General features: G+C 47.8%; 1 protein-coding gene across 3 annotated transcripts in view; it reads left to right on the top strand.

The window, feature by feature from the left end:
* The window catches only part of LOC138284067 (3',5'-cyclic-AMP phosphodiesterase 4D), a 1,206,532-nt gene that overhangs the window by 904,256 nt on the left and 285,850 nt on the right, over positions 1–16,426 (top strand). For all 3 annotated transcript variants that reach the window (XM_069222486.1, XM_069222477.1, XM_069222495.1), the window contains one exon: positions 10,577–10,626. In XM_069222486.1, the coding sequence (XP_069078587.1) occupies positions 10,577–10,626 (50 nt within the window). The remainder of the gene's footprint in view (positions 1–10,576; positions 10,627–16,426) is intronic.

Here is a 16,426-nt window from a genome sequence, read left to right as displayed (position 1 = left end):
TCTACATCCAGATCATAGAGTTTCAGTTGAGTAAGGTCGTCTGGCAGATAGACTTCTCTCCGTTTCTTTTCTTCTGTGTGTTTGATGTGCTTCTTCTTGAAGAGTCCTCGAGTGTACCAAGAAGCGTATGGTTTAGGTTTGGAGGATCATGATCTCAGAGTGTTCATTTCTAGCATTTCTTTCAGGGTTGTGTATTTAACCTCAAATAATTTGTTGACATCTTGGTGTTGACTAGAATGAAATTGATAGGTTGATGAGTTTTCTTGAAAGGTGCCCATGGAAAGGTCTTTGAAGGAGTGGAATAATTGTTTGCCGTTTTGTGCAATCCTCAGTATGCAAAGGCATGGTGTGAAGGATTTAGGGAGCGTAGCGAAGCAGTCCAGGTTGCTCCTGGGTAGTGGGGTCTGGTAGTGGATAATAGTTGAGACTGGCAGTATGACATGTGAGTGCAGATAGGTCTGTGATGAGCTGCTTGATGATTACTGTGTTTAGGAGTGTGTCAAGGTGTTCCCCTTTGTGCCTGAGATATAGAGCAGGTTGAAGTCTCCTTGGATTAAGGATTTGGTGTGTTTAATGGAGGTTGAGGTGATGCGAGTCACAAGTCTGTACATCAAGTGGCAGGAGACTGTTTAAGGTGCAGAGAGAGAAGTGTCAGGTGAGGAGTTTGAATTATTTCAATATTGCCTGGACACTGTGTGTGCAAGGCCAGGATGACTTGTGGACGATCGTTAGTTCTCCTTCTGTCTTGCATGTGCAATCTTTGTGTTAAAAGCTGAAGTCTGTAGGAATAAGGACTCAAGGATGAGTGGTCGTTATGTGAGATGATGGCAGATAGATCTGGATTGTGGATGAATACAGAAGGTGCGTTGATAAGCATGATTTTTAAGCAGTGTGTTTATGGTGACATATGTTAGTGAGTGGGATTTGGATGATGTGTGCAATACATGCAGAAGGTGTGCTTATTTATTTATTGTTTGCAGTTTTATGTAGCACAAACTACAAACTCTACCCAAGGGTAGTGGAGCACTTTACACAAGCACCACTTACATTACACAAGGACACATTAATTATTGGTAGGCACAGGGAGATTAAATGATTTGCCCAGTATCATTGGATGCTGAGCTGGCACTGAGACTCAAACACAGTTCCCCAACTCCAAAGTCAGCAGCTCTGCCCGTTATGCCACATCCTACTTTTTTGTTTTCTTTCTGTGAGTGATATATAGTGTGCTATGGTACCAGTGTGTGAGGAACATGGTGTGGATTGCTTACTTGAGGAGCAGGGTTTCTGTTTCTGGTGGTGGGCCTACTTGTCCTAAACAGACCCTGTCCAGACCTTTCTGACTCGAACAGGCCCAACATTCCATTGCACACATTCTTGACATGCACAATTTTCTACATTAATCAACCACATACATACATCTTGTAATTGGCTATAATGCTGCAGGCAGTGATCAGATACCAGTGCCCAGGCTTTATTACATGGCTATATTTTTTATCCAAAACTCCTTCTATGTCATATTTCTGTTCCAGTTCCTGTCTCATGGTATTTGTACGTTTCCAACACCTAGAAATCTCAAGAGTGCAAGACTGATGTTGAGATTTAAAAAATGTTTACCTTGTGCTCCTGATAACAGACCTTTAGTTTCCTTATCGTCTTACCCATGTACAAGAGTCTATAGGGGCAGGTTGATTTATGAATCACATAGTTACCGTCATCAGCAGATTTTATAACACTTAGGCCATGATTTATATTTTTGGTGCAAAACTGCGCCAACGCAGTTTTGCACCAAAAAGTTTAGCATTGGTTGGCACCATTTCTGAGCACCAACCGGGCACCATGTTTATGGAATGGTGCAAGCTCCTGCAAAGGGTAGGCTAGCATAAAAAGAAATGACGTTAGCCAGGTGGGGCTGGCGGTATGGAAGAAGGGGGTTTCGCACCAAAAAATGATGTTAGTTAGGTTAGAGTAAAAAAAATGGCTCTAACCAGCCTGGCTTCATTTTCTGACGCAAAACCAACCATGCCACATGTTTCCTGTCTTAGAAAAGACAGGAGTCATGCCCACCACCCCAATGGCCAGCACAGGAGACCAGGGTCCCTGGGCATGGCCATTGCTGCACTCAGTGGCATGTAGGAGGGCACACTTCAAGGCCCCCAATGGCACTTAAACAAATAATAATACTTACCTGTACTTACCTATACTTACCTGGGATGGGGTCCCCCATCCTCCGCTGTCCCTCTGGTGTGGGTGAGGGTGTTCCTGGGGCCTGAGGAGGGCACCTGTGGGCATATTCCATGGTGTTCCACCATGGAAACAGGGTCACAGGTCCTCTAACGCCTGCCCTGACCCGGGCGTTAAATAAATATGGCGCTAAGGCCACAGAGTCATTTTTTGCAAGGGAACGCCTACTTTGCATCTCATTGATGCAAAGTAGGTTTCCACGTCCCAAAAATTACTTTAACTCCCTAAATTTGGCGCTAGACCTCTCTAGCCCCAAAGTATAAATATGGAGTTAGTTTTGCACCAAATTTGCGTAACAAAAAATGACGCAAATTCAGTGAAAAACAAGTATAAATATGCCTCTTAGTTTTCTTATGGCAGATACTTGGCACCGGTGATCACATCACTCCACTCTTTACTGTTGCAACATGTATAGCTGCACCCCCTGAAGGGTGTAGTCTCCTCTCTGGATCTTGAATCTGTTTCACCATGTGCAAGGGTATTAACCCCTTCTGTGCCCAGGACGTAATGGTTACGTCCTGAGGCACAGTGCTGCTGTGCCCAGGACGTAACCATTACGTCCTGTGCACAGAGCCCAGAGGGAGCGCTCTCGCTCCCTCTGTGGGGTTCCCCCCCCACCCCCCCAAGTCAGGGATGGAAGGGGAAGCCCTTCCCCTCCCACCCCCGACCCCCCCAACCCCCCCTGTGACGTCAGCGCGCGAGCGCGCGCTGATTAGTCACAGGGTCTCCCCCATCGCGCTGGAAGCAGAGCTTCCAGCGCGATTGAAAAAGAAATGCTTTTGCATTTCTTTTTCAATCCCATGGGGGAGGCCCCAAGAGGCTTCAAAGGGAAGGAAATGTATTTCCTTCCCTTTGAAGTGTCTCACATGTTTCAAAAGCCGGATTGCTTGCAATCCGGCTTTTGAAACCCCACTAGACACCAGGGATTTTTTTTTTTTTCAGTGAAATTGGCAAAAGGGAGCGACCCCTTGGGCAAGGGTCGCTCCCGGGGGGGCATTTTTTTAGGAAGGCCTTTTCTGCCCCCCCTGGGGGCAGATTGGCCTATTATTAGGCCGATCTGCCCCCGGGGGGGCAGAAACCTCTAGGCACCAGGGACCTTTTTTTTTTTTTTTTTTTGTGATGATTTCTTTTTTTTTTAGGTGCGGAGCGATCCCTTAGGCAAGGGTCGCTCCCCTACGGGGCAAAATATATTTAGGCCATTTCTGCCCCCCTTGGGGGCAGATTGGCCTATTTTGATGAGGCCAATCTGCCCCCAAGGGGGGCAGAAACCATTAGACACCAGGGAGTTTGTTTTCGCGCGCGAATTTCACGCAACGGGAGCGACCCCTTTGGCAAGGGTCGCTCCCGGGGGGGCATTTTTTTGGGAAGGCCTTTTCTGCCCCCCCTGGGGACAGATCAGCCTATTATTAGGGGGGGCAGAAACCTCTAGGCACCAGGGATCTTCTTTTTTTTTTTCTTTTTGTTATGTTTTCTTTTTTTTTTAGGTGGGGAGCGACCCCTTAGGCAAGGGTCGCTCCCCTAGGGGGCAAATTATATTTAGGCCATTTCTGCCCTGGGGGCAGATTGGCCTATTTTGATGAGGCCAATCTGCCCCCAAGGGGGGCAGAAACCATTAGACACCAGGGAGTTTTTTTTTGCGTGAATTTCACGCAAGGGGAGCGACCCCTTAGGCAAGGGTCGCTCCCTGGGGGGGGGATTATTTTAGGCCATTTCTGCCCCCCTGGGGGGGTAGATCAGCCTATTTTGATTCGGCTGATCTGCCCCCAAGGGGGGCAGAAACCACTAGGCACCAGGGATTTTTTTGTTTTTCTGTTTTACAGATGGGGAGCGACCCCCTTGGACAAGGGTCGCTCCCCTGGAGGGGCAAAATGTATTTAGGCCATTTCTGCCCGCTTTGGGGGCAGATCGGCCGATTTTAGGTCAATCTGCCCCCAAGGGGGGCAGAAACCACTAGGCACCAGGGATCTTTTTTTTGCGCCGTCACACAAGGGGAGCGACCTTGTAGTCAAGGGTCGCTCCCCGGGTGGGTGGGGGGGGGCACATTATTTTAGGCCATCTCTCCCCCCCCTGGGGGCAGATCGCCCTATTGGTATTAGGCCGATCTACCCCCAGGGGGTGCAGAAACCTCTAGGCGCCAGGGCAAATTTTTTTTTTTTTTTTTTTTTAGAGATGGGCAGCGACCCATCAGGCAAGGGTCGCTCCCCTGGGGGGCAAATTGTATTTAGACCATTTCTGCCCCCATTGGGGGCAGATTGGTCGATTTTAGGTCAATCTGCCCCAAGGGGGCAGAAACCACTAGGCACCGGGGATTTGTTTTTTGGCGCCAATGTCACGCAAGGGGAGCGACCCCGTAGGCAAGGGTCGCTCCGGGGGGTGGGGGGGGTGGGTGTTAGGGGGCAAATTTATTTTAGGCCATTTCTGCCCCCCCTGGGGGCAGAAACCTGTAGGCGCCAGGGCAATTTTTTATTTTTTTTTGTTTGTTTTTTTAGAGATGGGGAGCGACCCATCAGACAAGGGTCGCTCCCCTGGGGGGCAAACTGTGTTTAGACCATTTCTGCCCCCCTTGGGGGCAGATTGGTCGATTTTAGGTCAATCTGCCCCAAGGGGGCAGAAACCACTAGGCACCGGGATTTGTTTTTTGGCGCCAATGTCACGCAGGGGGAGCGACCCCGTAGGCAATGGTCGCTCCGGGGGGGGGGGGGGGGGTTCGGGGGGCAAATTTATTTTAGGCCATTTCTGCACCCCCTGGGGGCAGATCGGCCTATTATTAGGCCGATCTGCCCCCAGGGCGGGCAGAAACCTCTTGTTGCCAGAGCAAATTTTTTTTTTGTGTATTTTTTTTGTTTGTTTGGTTTTTTTTTAGAGATGGGGAGCGACCCATCAGGCAAGGGTCGCTCCCCTGGGGGGCAAATTGTGTTTAGACCATTTCTGCCCCCCTTGGGGGCAGATTGGTCGATTTTAGGTCAATCTGCCCCAAGGGGGCAGAAACCACTAGGCACCGGGGATTTGTTTTTTGGCGCCAATGTCACGCAGGGGGAGCGACCCCATAGGCAAGGGTCGCTCCCGGGGGGGGGGTGTTCGGGGGGCAAATTTATTTTAGGCCATTTCTGCCCCCCCTGGGGCAGAAACCTCTTGTTGCCAGGGCAATTTTTTTTTTTTTTTTGTTTGTCTATTATTAGGCCGATCTGCCCCCAGGGCGGGCAGAAACCTCTTGTTGCCAGAGCAAATTTTTTTTTTGTGTATTTTTTTTTTTTGTTTGTTTTTTTTTAGAGATGGGGAGCGACCCATCAGGCAAGGGTCGCTCCCCTGGGGGGAAAATTGTGTTTAGACCATTTCTGCCCCCCTTGGGGGCAGATTGGTCGATTTTAGGTCAATCTGCCCCAAGGGGGCAGAAACCACTAGGCACCGAGGATTTGTTTTTTGGCGCCAATGTCACGCAGGGGGAGCGACCCCGTAGGCAAGGGTCGCTCCGGGGGGGGCGGGGGGGGGCGGGGGGGGTGTTCGGGGGGCAAATTTATTTTAGGCCATTTCTGCCCCCAGGGGGGGCAGAAACCTCTTGTTGCCAGGGCAAATTTTTTTTTAGTGTTTTTTTTTAGTTTGTTTGTTTTTTTAGAGATGGGGAGCGACCCATCAGACAAGGGTCGCTCCCCTGGGGGGCAAATTGTGTTTAGACCATTTCTGCCCCCCTTGGGGGCAGATTGGTCGATTTTAGGTCAATCTGCCCCAAGGGGGCAGAAACGACTAGGCACCGGGGATTTGTTTTTTGGCGCCAATGTCACGCAGGGGGAGCGACCCCATAGGCAAGGGTCGCTCCGGGGGGGGGGGGGACCCGGGGGGGGGGTGTTCGGGGGGCAAATTTATTTTAGCCCATTTCTGCCCCCCCTGGGGGCAGATCGGCCTATTATTAGGCCAATCTGCCCCCAGGGGGGGCAGAAACCTCTTGTTGCCAGGGCAAATTTTTTTTTTTTTTGTTTGTTTTTTTTTAGAGATGGGGAGCGACCCATCAGGCAAGGGTCGCTCCCCTGGGGGGAAAATTGTGTTTAGACCATTTCTGCCCCCCTTGGGGGCAGATTGGTCGATTTTAGGTCAATCTGCCCCAAGGGGGCAGAAACCACTAGGCACCGAGGATTTGTTTTTTGGCGCCAATGTCACGCAGGGGGAGCGACCCCGTAGGCAAGGGTCGCTCCGGGGGGGGGCGGGGGGGGGCGGGGGGGGTGTTCGGGGGGCAAATTTATTTTAGGCCATTTCTGCCCCCAGGGGGGGCAGAAACCTCTTGTTGCCAGGGCAAATTTTTTTTTAGTGTTTTTTTTTAGTTTGTTTGTTTTTTTAGAGATGGGGAGCGACCCATCAGACAAGGGTCGCTCCCCTGGGGGGCAAACTGTGTTTAGACCATTTCTGCCCCCCTTGGGGGCAGATTGGTCGATTTTAGGTCAATCTGCAACCACTAGGCACCGGGGATTCGTTTTTTGGCGCCAATGTCACGCAGGGGGAGCGACCCAGTAGGCAAGGGTCGCTCCGAGGTGGGGGGGTGGGGGGGGTTTGGGGGGGCAAATTTATTTTAGGCCATTTCTGCCCCCAGGGAGGGCAGAAACCTCTAGGCGCAAGGGCAAATGTTTTTTTGTTTGTTTGTTTTTTTAGAGATGGGGAACGACCCATTAGACAAGGGTCGCTTCCCTGGGGGGCAAACTGTATTTAGAGCATTTCTGCCCCCTTTGGGGGCAGATTGGTCGATTTTAGGTCAATCTGCCCCCAAGGGGGCAGAAACCACTAGGCACCGGGAATTAGTTTTTTGGCGCCAATGTCACGCAGGGGTAGCGACCCCGTAGGCAAGGGTCGCACCTGGGCAGGGGGGGTTTGGGGGGGTGGGGGGTCAAATTTATTTTAGGGCATTTCCCCCCCCCTGGGGCCGGCTGAGCTAGAGGCCAAAATCCACATGTAGGCACTTTGCAAAAAACACCTCTGTTTTCTGTGAAAAAATATGTTGTGTCCACGTTGTGTTTTGGGCCATTTCCTTTCGTGGGCGCTAGGCCTACCCACACAAGTGAGGTACCATTTTTATGGAGAGACTTAGGGGAACGCTGGGTGGAAGGAAATTTGTGGCTCCTCTCAGATTCCAGAACTTTCTGTCACCGAAATGAGAGGAAAAAGTGTTTTTTGGCCAGATTTTGATGTTTGCAAAGGATTCTGGGTAACAGAACCTGGTCAGAGCCCCGCAAATCACCCCATCTTGGATTCCCCTAGGTCTCTAGTTTTCAAAAATGCGCTGGTTTGCTAGATTTCCCCAGGTGCCGGCTGAGCTAGAGGCCAAAATCCACACGTAGGCACTGTTTTCTATGAAAAAATGTGATGTGTCCATGTTGTGTTTTGGGCCATTTCCTGTCACGAGCGCTAGGCCTACCCACACAAGTGAGGTATCATTTTTATCGGGAGACGTGGGGGAACGCTGGGTGGAAGGAAATTTGTGGCTCCTCTCAGATTCCAGAACTTTCTGCCACAGAAATGTGAGGAACATGTGTTTTTTTAGCCAAATTTTGAGGTTTGCAAAGGATTCTGGGTAACAGAACCTGGTCCGAGCCACACAAATCACCCCATCTTGGATTCCCCTAGGTCTCTAGTTTTCAGAAATGCACAGGTTTGGTAGGTTTCCCTAGGTGGCGGCTGAGCTAGAGGCCAAAATCTACAGGTAGGCACTTTGCTAAAAACAGGTCTATTTTCTGTGATGTGTCCACGTTGCGCTTTGGGGCGTTTCCTGTCGCGGGCGCTAGGCCTACCCACACAAGTGAGGTATCATTTTTATCGGGAGACATGGGGGAACGCTGGGTGGAAGGAAATTTGTGGCTCCTCTCAGATTGTAGAACTTTCTGCCACAGAAATGTGAGGAACATGTGTTTTTTTTAGCCAAATTTTGAGGTTTGCAAAGGATTCTGGGTAACAGAACCTGGTCCGAGCCACACAAGTCACCCCATCTTGGATTCCCCTAGGTCTCTAGTTTTCAGAAATGCACAGGTTTGGTAGGTTTCCCTAGGTGGCGGCTGAGCTACAGGCCAAAATCTACAGGTAGGCACTTTGCAAAAAACACCTCTGTTTTCCTTCAAAAATTTGGTTGTGTCCACGTTGCGCTTTGGGGCGTTTCCTGTCGTGGGCGCTAGGCCTACCCACACAAGTGAGGTATCATTTTTATCGGGAGACGTGGGGGAACGCTGGGTGGAAGGAAATTTGTGGCTCCTCTCAGATTCCAGAACTTTCTGCCACAGAAATGTGAGGAACATGTGTTTTTTTTAGCCAAATTTTGAGGTTTGCAAAGGATTCTGGGTAACAGAACCTGGTCCCAGCCACACAAGTCACCCCATCTTGGATTCCCCTAGGTCTCTAGTTTTCAGAAATGCACAGGTTTGGTAGGTTTCCCTAGGTGGCGGCTGAGCTACAGGCCAAAATCCACAGGTAGGCACTTTGCTAAAAACAGGTCTGTTTTCTGTGATGTGTCCACGTTGCGCTTTGGGGCGTTTCCTGTCGCGGGCGCTAGGCCTACCCACACAAGTGAGGTATCATTTTTATCGGGAGACTTGGGGGAACATAGAATAGCAAAACAAGTGTTATTGCCCCTTGTCTTTCTCTACATTTTTCCCTTCCAAATGTAAGACAGTGTGTAAAAAAGACATCTATTTGAGAAATGCCCTGTAATTCACATGCTAGTATGGGCACCCTGGAATTCAGAGATGTGCAAATAACCACTGCTTCTCAACACCTTATCTTGTGCCCATTTTGGAAATACAAAGGTTTTCTTGATAGCTATTTTTTACTCTTTATATTTCAGCAAATGAATTGCTGTATACCCGGCATAGAATGAAAACCCACTGCAGGGTGCAGGTCATTTATTGGCTCTGGGTACCTAGAGTTCTTGATGAACCTACAAGCCCTATATATCCCCGCAACCAGAAGAGTCCAGCAGACGTAACGGTATATTGCTTTCGAAAATCTGACATTGCAGGAAAAAATTACAGAGTAAAACTTAGAGAAAAATGGATGTTTTTTTCACCTCAATTTCAATATTTTTCTTTTTCAGTTGTTATTTTCTGTAGGAAACCCTTGTAGGATCTACACAAATTACCCCTTGCTGAATTCAGAATTTTGTCTACTTTTCAGAAATGTTGCGGTTTCTGGGATCCAGCATTGGTTTCATGCCCATTTCTGTCACTGACTGGAAGGAGGCTGAAAGCACAAAAAAAATTAAAAATGGGGTGTGTCCCAGTAAAATGCCAAAATTGTGTTGAAAAATTGGGTTTTCTGATTCAAGTCTGCCTGTTCCTGAAAGCTGGGAAGCTGGTGATTTTATCACCGCAAACCCTTTGTTGATGCCCTTTTCAGGGAAAAAACCACAAGCCTTCTTCTGCAGCCCATTTTTCAAATTGTTTTTTAAAAAAACGAAATTTTCACTGTTTTTTGGCTAATTTCTTGGCCTCCTTCTGGGGAACCCACAAAGTCTGGGTACCTCTAGAATCCCTAGGATGTTGGAAAAAAAGGACGCAAATTTGGCGTGGGTAGCTTACGTGAACAAAAAGTTATGAGGGCCTAAGCACGAACTGCTCCAAATAGCCAAAAAAAGGCTCGGCACAGGAGGGGGAAAAGGCCTGGCAGCGAAGGGGTTAAGGGGATCACATGTCCATTGGTAGGATTTGTTGCCACGGCGTATACATTTACATTCTCACCATTCGCCTGTATCGAGGGCTAACAATATTGTATGCCTTTCAAATGTTATTTACTAACTACTATTACAATGCACCAATAACTGCGCCCTCTACCTTTGTGGTTTGCCATTACATGACTCCACATTTGTCTAAGATTCAATTCTTCTTCCTTGCAAACTCATAGGTCTGTGTTTCCTGAACAACTGTTCTATTGGCATTTTTCGCGTATATGAGATGGATTACTTTTCCGACTGTTTTCCTTTGAGTTGTAAAAACATTAATATTGTTAAAATAATCTGGTTGAAACTTTTTTTATATGGTAAGTAACCGCGCCCAATTCGGAATAATTAATTGCTATTTTCATTTTACATTTATTCTAATCACCTAAACATTGTGTTAGAAAATGTTGGGTATCTTTGACAAAGATGGAGGCTGCTTTGTTTGGCCGTGATTTTCAAACATCTTACTTCCCTTGAAACAGTCATAAATGCTGGGTACCCGTTGTTTGAAATATTCTACAGAATCATTGATTTGCATCCGTTAACATAGTCGCAACTAAAGAAGGTTGTTTTCTGCATACGTTTTCCAGTGAGCAGTCCTGTAAAAATGAAAGCATCTCACACTTCTGTTTTTCCCTTGCTTCCCAGACGTTCACCCATGTGCAACCAACCATCCATCAACAAAGCCACCATTCCGGGTAAGAAAGTTATCATTGTTTTTTAATATAGTCCAACAAAAACGCGCAAATCAGTAAAGTATAAAGGCACCAACACAAAGGAGTGCAGTAAACTACACTGCCTAGGAGCGAAGCCCTTCCAGATGCTTGAGGTTGCTTCATAAAATCCAGGTTGCTCTATATTTCTCCTGATGAAAAGACCATGATTTGGGGAACCAAGCAGCACATGCAGTGCATTGTAGTATTTATATAGTGCTTCATACCCCATTACTGGACGCCCAAGTGCTTTCTCAGGCAAGTAGTGCGGTGCGATATGGGGTGCTTGGGTGGGAGAATGTTGTATTTGCCGTGGGTCTATGTGGATAGTGTGCTGGTGTGTGTGAGGGAGGTGCTGTTGTCTTGCGTCACAGCGCATACTGTGATGGAGATAGAAATGTAGTTTACAAGCCCTCTATAATTGGTAAGGGTGTGTTGTATGGATCGGTACTGATCTGATTATTTTGGGTAGGCAGATTAAGAGGGACTCGTGATTGTGGTTTGCTGATGACGTCACAGGATCCAGTTAGCTCGTCTTTGTCTTTCTGGGGCTGGACTGTTATCCTCTCCTTGGCCACAGTGGACTGTTCTACAGACTGTCATCAATAAACAACCATATAGCACCTATGCAAAGATTTAAGCTACGTACTGTTTTGGATGGTTGCATTCCTGCTTTATGTGGTTACACAGACTGTGAGTCTGAGACTTCATACAGGTGACATCAATATTTTGAATTAAATGCGTAGAATAAATAATGTCAGCTTTAAAGAGAGTGAGTGTATGCGCCTTCTAGCAGCTACCAAATAAAGTTAATTGTAACAGGTCATTGAGTTAAATCTTAAAGAAAAGATTTACAGTCGGATCGGCCACAAATAAAAGCAAGCACTGGTAACATGGGCGTAGGAACCATGAAGGTGGCGGTCTGGTTGTTTTGCACACACTTGCATGCATCATCATTCATGCGCACTCCTACAGAATGACGTGGGTGCCCTTTTCCTTTATTTCCATTAACTGATACATCAATCAAAAAAGAGTAAATGTAAGTGTGTGAAAGTGTTTTTTGTAGGACCTGCAGCAATTTACTGCCTGCTCCACTTCTAAAAAATATATGGATCTTTAAACACATATTTAGAAAAAGAATGTCGGAGATGGCGGGGGGATGGAAGAGCGGGTGGAGGAGAATGTCGGGGGAAAGCAATGGGGATTTATGGTGGCCGACCGTTCTGCATTTTGCAGGTCTGTCCTGCAGTCATAGCTCCTGCCCTGCTGCCTGTGCAGCGGCACTGTGGGATGACCATTGCCCCTGCCACTGTTACCGCTCTCAAACGACAGCAAACGCTCAGTCTTTCAGCCCTTTATGAGCTGGTGCCTATCAGTGGCTGGGAGGGAGGAGATTACGAGTCCCTTCTCTGCCAGCTTTTACATGGTGGTAGCACTGCCATGTAAAGGCTGCAGAGACTGTGTGCAGGGGGCCCCATGGCCCGCCAGCCTTTACATGGCAGTGCTACCACCATGTAAAAGCTGGCAGAGAAGGGACTCAATCTCTAGGGCAGTGCTGCTTGCGCCCTGGCGGATTAGGACCGCCAGCCCCTCTAGTGAAGGAGAAGTGGAGGTGCTGGTGGTCGGACCGCCACTGCAGCCCTAGCAGGTCTTAAGACCAACAGGGCCATAATGAGGGGCATAGTCTCTAGATGGCCATCCCTGTGGCTCTTTTCAGTGTCTGCTTTGCAGACAGTGAATCGTGCATTGGGTGCTGTTGCACCCTATGCACTGCAACATTGCTGCCGGCTCATGGCGGAAACTCTGTTTCCACCCGCTGACCCAGCGGGAAACTCTTAATAGGGGCCACATGAAGGGTGCAGCACTGGCGGTAACCCAACTGCGGGACTTTGGCGGACGGCCTTTTCCGTCCGCCGTAGTCTTAATGAGGGGCAATATATTTACCACTATATTACTATATTGCATTTTGGCAAATACCCAACGTACTAGGTCCTATGCCAATACGTGGCTACAGAACAGTATGCATTATAGACTCCGATATTTACCAGTGTGGTTCATAGTTTAACATTATTTTATTTCCTTTGGATACCAAAGCTCTTTGTTTTCTGAACTTGCCTCTCAAACGTTTGAATAGCGAGCAGTCCCGGTTTACTCCAGAAGGTGACAAAGGAATATAGCATGAATCGTAATCACACTCAAATAAATCAGTCTTCAGTTCAGCCCTATCTTTTAATATAGACTGATTTAGAGGGAGGAGATTTAGCAGGAAATCCCAAAATGTGTAGTGTGACTTATAGTCATTCCACCAGTCTCCAACAAACATCTTCTGATATCTCTGTGCACAATGCGTCTCCACATAAACTAAGGCCCATATTTATACTTTTATTGCGCCACATTTGTTTCATTTCTTCATGCAAACGTACAAAATCTAATTGTATTTTGTAAGTTACTTTTGCGTAAAAAAAATATGCAAATGCGGCGCAAAAAAAGAATAAATATGGGCCTAAGCATCCTGTGAAGTGATAATAGAAAGTTGGTCATACTACGAGGATTGGCAGGAGAGCTGGGGTAAAGCACACGAGAGAGACAGCAACATGGGGCAAGGGAGAAGCACCCAAGGGAGACTCAACATAGAGCACTGGGGGTTGTGGGACGAGAAGTAGACAGGAGAAAGAGCAGCCACAAGAGAGAGTACAAACATGGAGAAAAAAAAAGTAGTTTGCTACAAGTGAGTAGTGGACGGACACATGTCAGTCATGCAAGCAGAAGGTAAAGAGGCTTCAGGGGAGGGACAAGTGCAGGATGAACAAGAAATAAGAAGTAAGCAAATGAGTGTGAAAATAAAGCCAACCAGTGGTAAGTAGTGAGTGGGTTGTAAGTCCCTTGTAAGTTCTGGATAAATCCAGAGTAGGTCTTCTGAAATCACATAATGCAGACTAACAAACTTTTACAAAACCAATAGGTCCTGCACACGACACCTATTGGGTTTGCCAATGTTTTTGGCAGAGTGAGGAGAGTGATTTATTCCCATGGAGTGTTGTAATCGTGGTAAAATATAAAGTAAGCTGTGCACTTTGGCAGTAGAAGGATACAAGTCTACCAGTCACAAACAACCTTGCCTTAACGTTGGGACGAACACAAGAATAGGGAGGGAAGACATCAAATTAGGAGCAGAGAAATGGATTAGACAAAGTGAGTCATCCAGTCTTAGGCAAATGGTTTTAACAGTTCGAACTGTCTGTAGGGCCTAACATTCACTGGCAAAGAAAATAGGAATCGATTTTAACCAGTGAAAACGCTAAACAGAAGTGCTCTACCTGCACGCCATCTCCATCCCCCTTTCCCTGCATGCCTGCTTTCCTCTTCTTCCTGCATGTCTCCTTCCCATACTTCTCTCGCTGTTTGCCTCCTCTCTATACTCCTTTCCCTACATGTCTGCTCTCTTCCTCGCAATGCTTGCCTGCCCTTCTGCTCTGCAAATTCCTTCCCCTGTATTTCCTCCCTCACCCTGTGTGTCTGATCCCTATCCCATGCATGTCTGCTGTCACCTGCTCCACGTGTTATCTGCTCTTTCGCACTCCCTGTGTGCCATTTCTGTAAAGCCCTCTCCCTAGGCACCTTCTTTCTCTCTAGCCAAGCATAGATTCCCTCCAAACCCCTCCTTCTGTGTCTGCGCCTTTCCACTCTGCTTTCATGCTCTCTTATCCTCTCTCTTTCTCTGCTTTTCTTCTGTTTCATGTCCTGTGCATGTATGCCCGCCAGAACACTTTGAGCCTCATTACGAACCTGGCGGTCTAATGACCACCAGGTTCACGGTGGCGGTCAGACTGCCGCCAATGCGGCGGTCAGAGTACCATATTATGACCGCAGCCTAAACCTCCAGGGCAGCGCTGCTTTACAACCTCCTTCTCCTTCCTTCTCTACAAGCAATTTCATGGTGGTACCACCGCCATGAAAAGGCTTGCAGAGAGGGGGTGCAGAGGCCCCCCTGGCCAGCACCATCGCAATGTTCAATGTCAGACATTGAACATTGCGATGGGTGCTGGTGCACCCTATACACTACAGCATTGCCACCGGCTCTATTACGAGCCAGAGACAATGCTGTAGGTCATTTACCGCTGGGCCTGTGGGGGGAAACTGAGGTTCCTCCCGCTACCTCAGTGGGAAACTCGTAATGGGCCCGGTGGGGATGCTGCCACACTGGTGGCAACCTACCCGTCAGAACTTCGGCGGACAGCCTTTTCCATCCACCGAAGTCATAATGAGAACCTTTCTCTGCTTGCCCTTCTTGGTGAAATTCTATTAGAGTTCAATGTGTCTGTAGGGGTTGGCATGGCTCTTCTGGGCTTGAGAAAGGCTGTCCCTGCTGGGCTGATGAATAATGCCTGGGCACTGGGCTGTCTTCCCCATTCCTTCTTCTCACCTGCTGCTGCAGCCCACACTTGGGGCCTCATTTAGAAGGAAATGACACAGCTTTGCAAAGCAAGCCAGCTTGCTGCAACACGCTGTGTCATTTTGAAAGTGCAGGAATGCATCGTATTTACGGAAATACAAGACATCCCTTTAATTTTCTATGTGCAGGCACACAAACTGCTGCCTGGTGCCAATGCAGGCACCCATGGTGCAAGGGTGCCTGTGTTGCAGGGATGATTGTTTATGTGCAGGAAGGAACACTTTCCTACACATAAAAAATCACGAATGGCATTTTCCGCCCCGTTGCACCACTTTAACACGACGCCTGAGGTGGTGTAGGAATCTGACCCATTCCCAGCCTTGTAAATCTGAGAATGCATCTGATTACGTCATTTTCCATGGATATTGTGTTGGAACACCCACAGCAACACCCATGGAACTCCCCTTTCAGGCAGTGTTATGCATGAAAGGGGGCCATATTTACAAGGCCATGAAAAACTACGCTAGGTGGCTTTGCGTGGCCTTGTAAATATGAGCCAACACTCTGTGACACCGGAGCGTAAAAAAGAATTACGCTCCGGTGGCGCAATATGCTGCTACAGCCTTGTAAATAAGGCCCTTGGTTTTTAAGAGCACCTTCCTTTATGGACTGATATGTGTGAATCCCAAGTTCTACTATCCTTGCATTGATGGAAATGGTTCCGTGCTTGGGGAGAAACCTCTGCACAGACCCCCATAGGAACAGAGGGAACACCCTCTGCTGTTGGGACCCACCTGTCAGTATGTTGTCATGATGACACTCTGCCATAACACCAGTGTGTGCCGTACTGGGGCATGAAAACAAAAAGATAGCAAGACACCGGAACTGGGAAAACCTCGGAATTTGATGCATACTTATTAGGAGTTGAACTGAGGTACACATGCAATGGATGAAGGAACGAGAATGGCTGGAGTGCAATTGTTGGGACATTAACAATATAGTATAAATAAAACTCATAACAATAGAATGCATTAAATATTGCTGGGCAAGGGCTCTCGAGAATAAAAAATGCACATATTTATATGTTTTTACAAGACAAGTGACTAGCAGAATGTTTCTTAGGGCCATATTTATACTTTTACACACAAAAATGCGTTAGTGCAGTTTTGCGTGTAAAAGTATAGCGCCAGCTATCGCCATTCCTGGACGCCAGCTGGGCGCCATATTTATGGAATGGCGCTAGCCAGTGCTAATGCCCTGTTAGCATCATTGTAAAGGACGCTAACCGTGTGGGGGAGGCTTAGGGGAAACCGGAGCTTGTGCGCCGAATAATGGTGCTACACTGTTTAGAGGCAAAAAAATGCCCCTAAGCAGTGTAACGCCATTTTCTGG

This window comes from Pleurodeles waltl, chromosome 1_1, assembly GCF_031143425.1.
Source record: "Pleurodeles waltl isolate 20211129_DDA chromosome 1_1, aPleWal1.hap1.20221129, whole genome shotgun sequence".
NCBI lineage: Eukaryota > Metazoa > Chordata > Amphibia > Caudata > Salamandridae > Pleurodeles > Pleurodeles waltl.
Note: the sequence above shows the minus strand (reverse complement) of the source record. Positions and strands in the feature narration are given on the sequence as shown.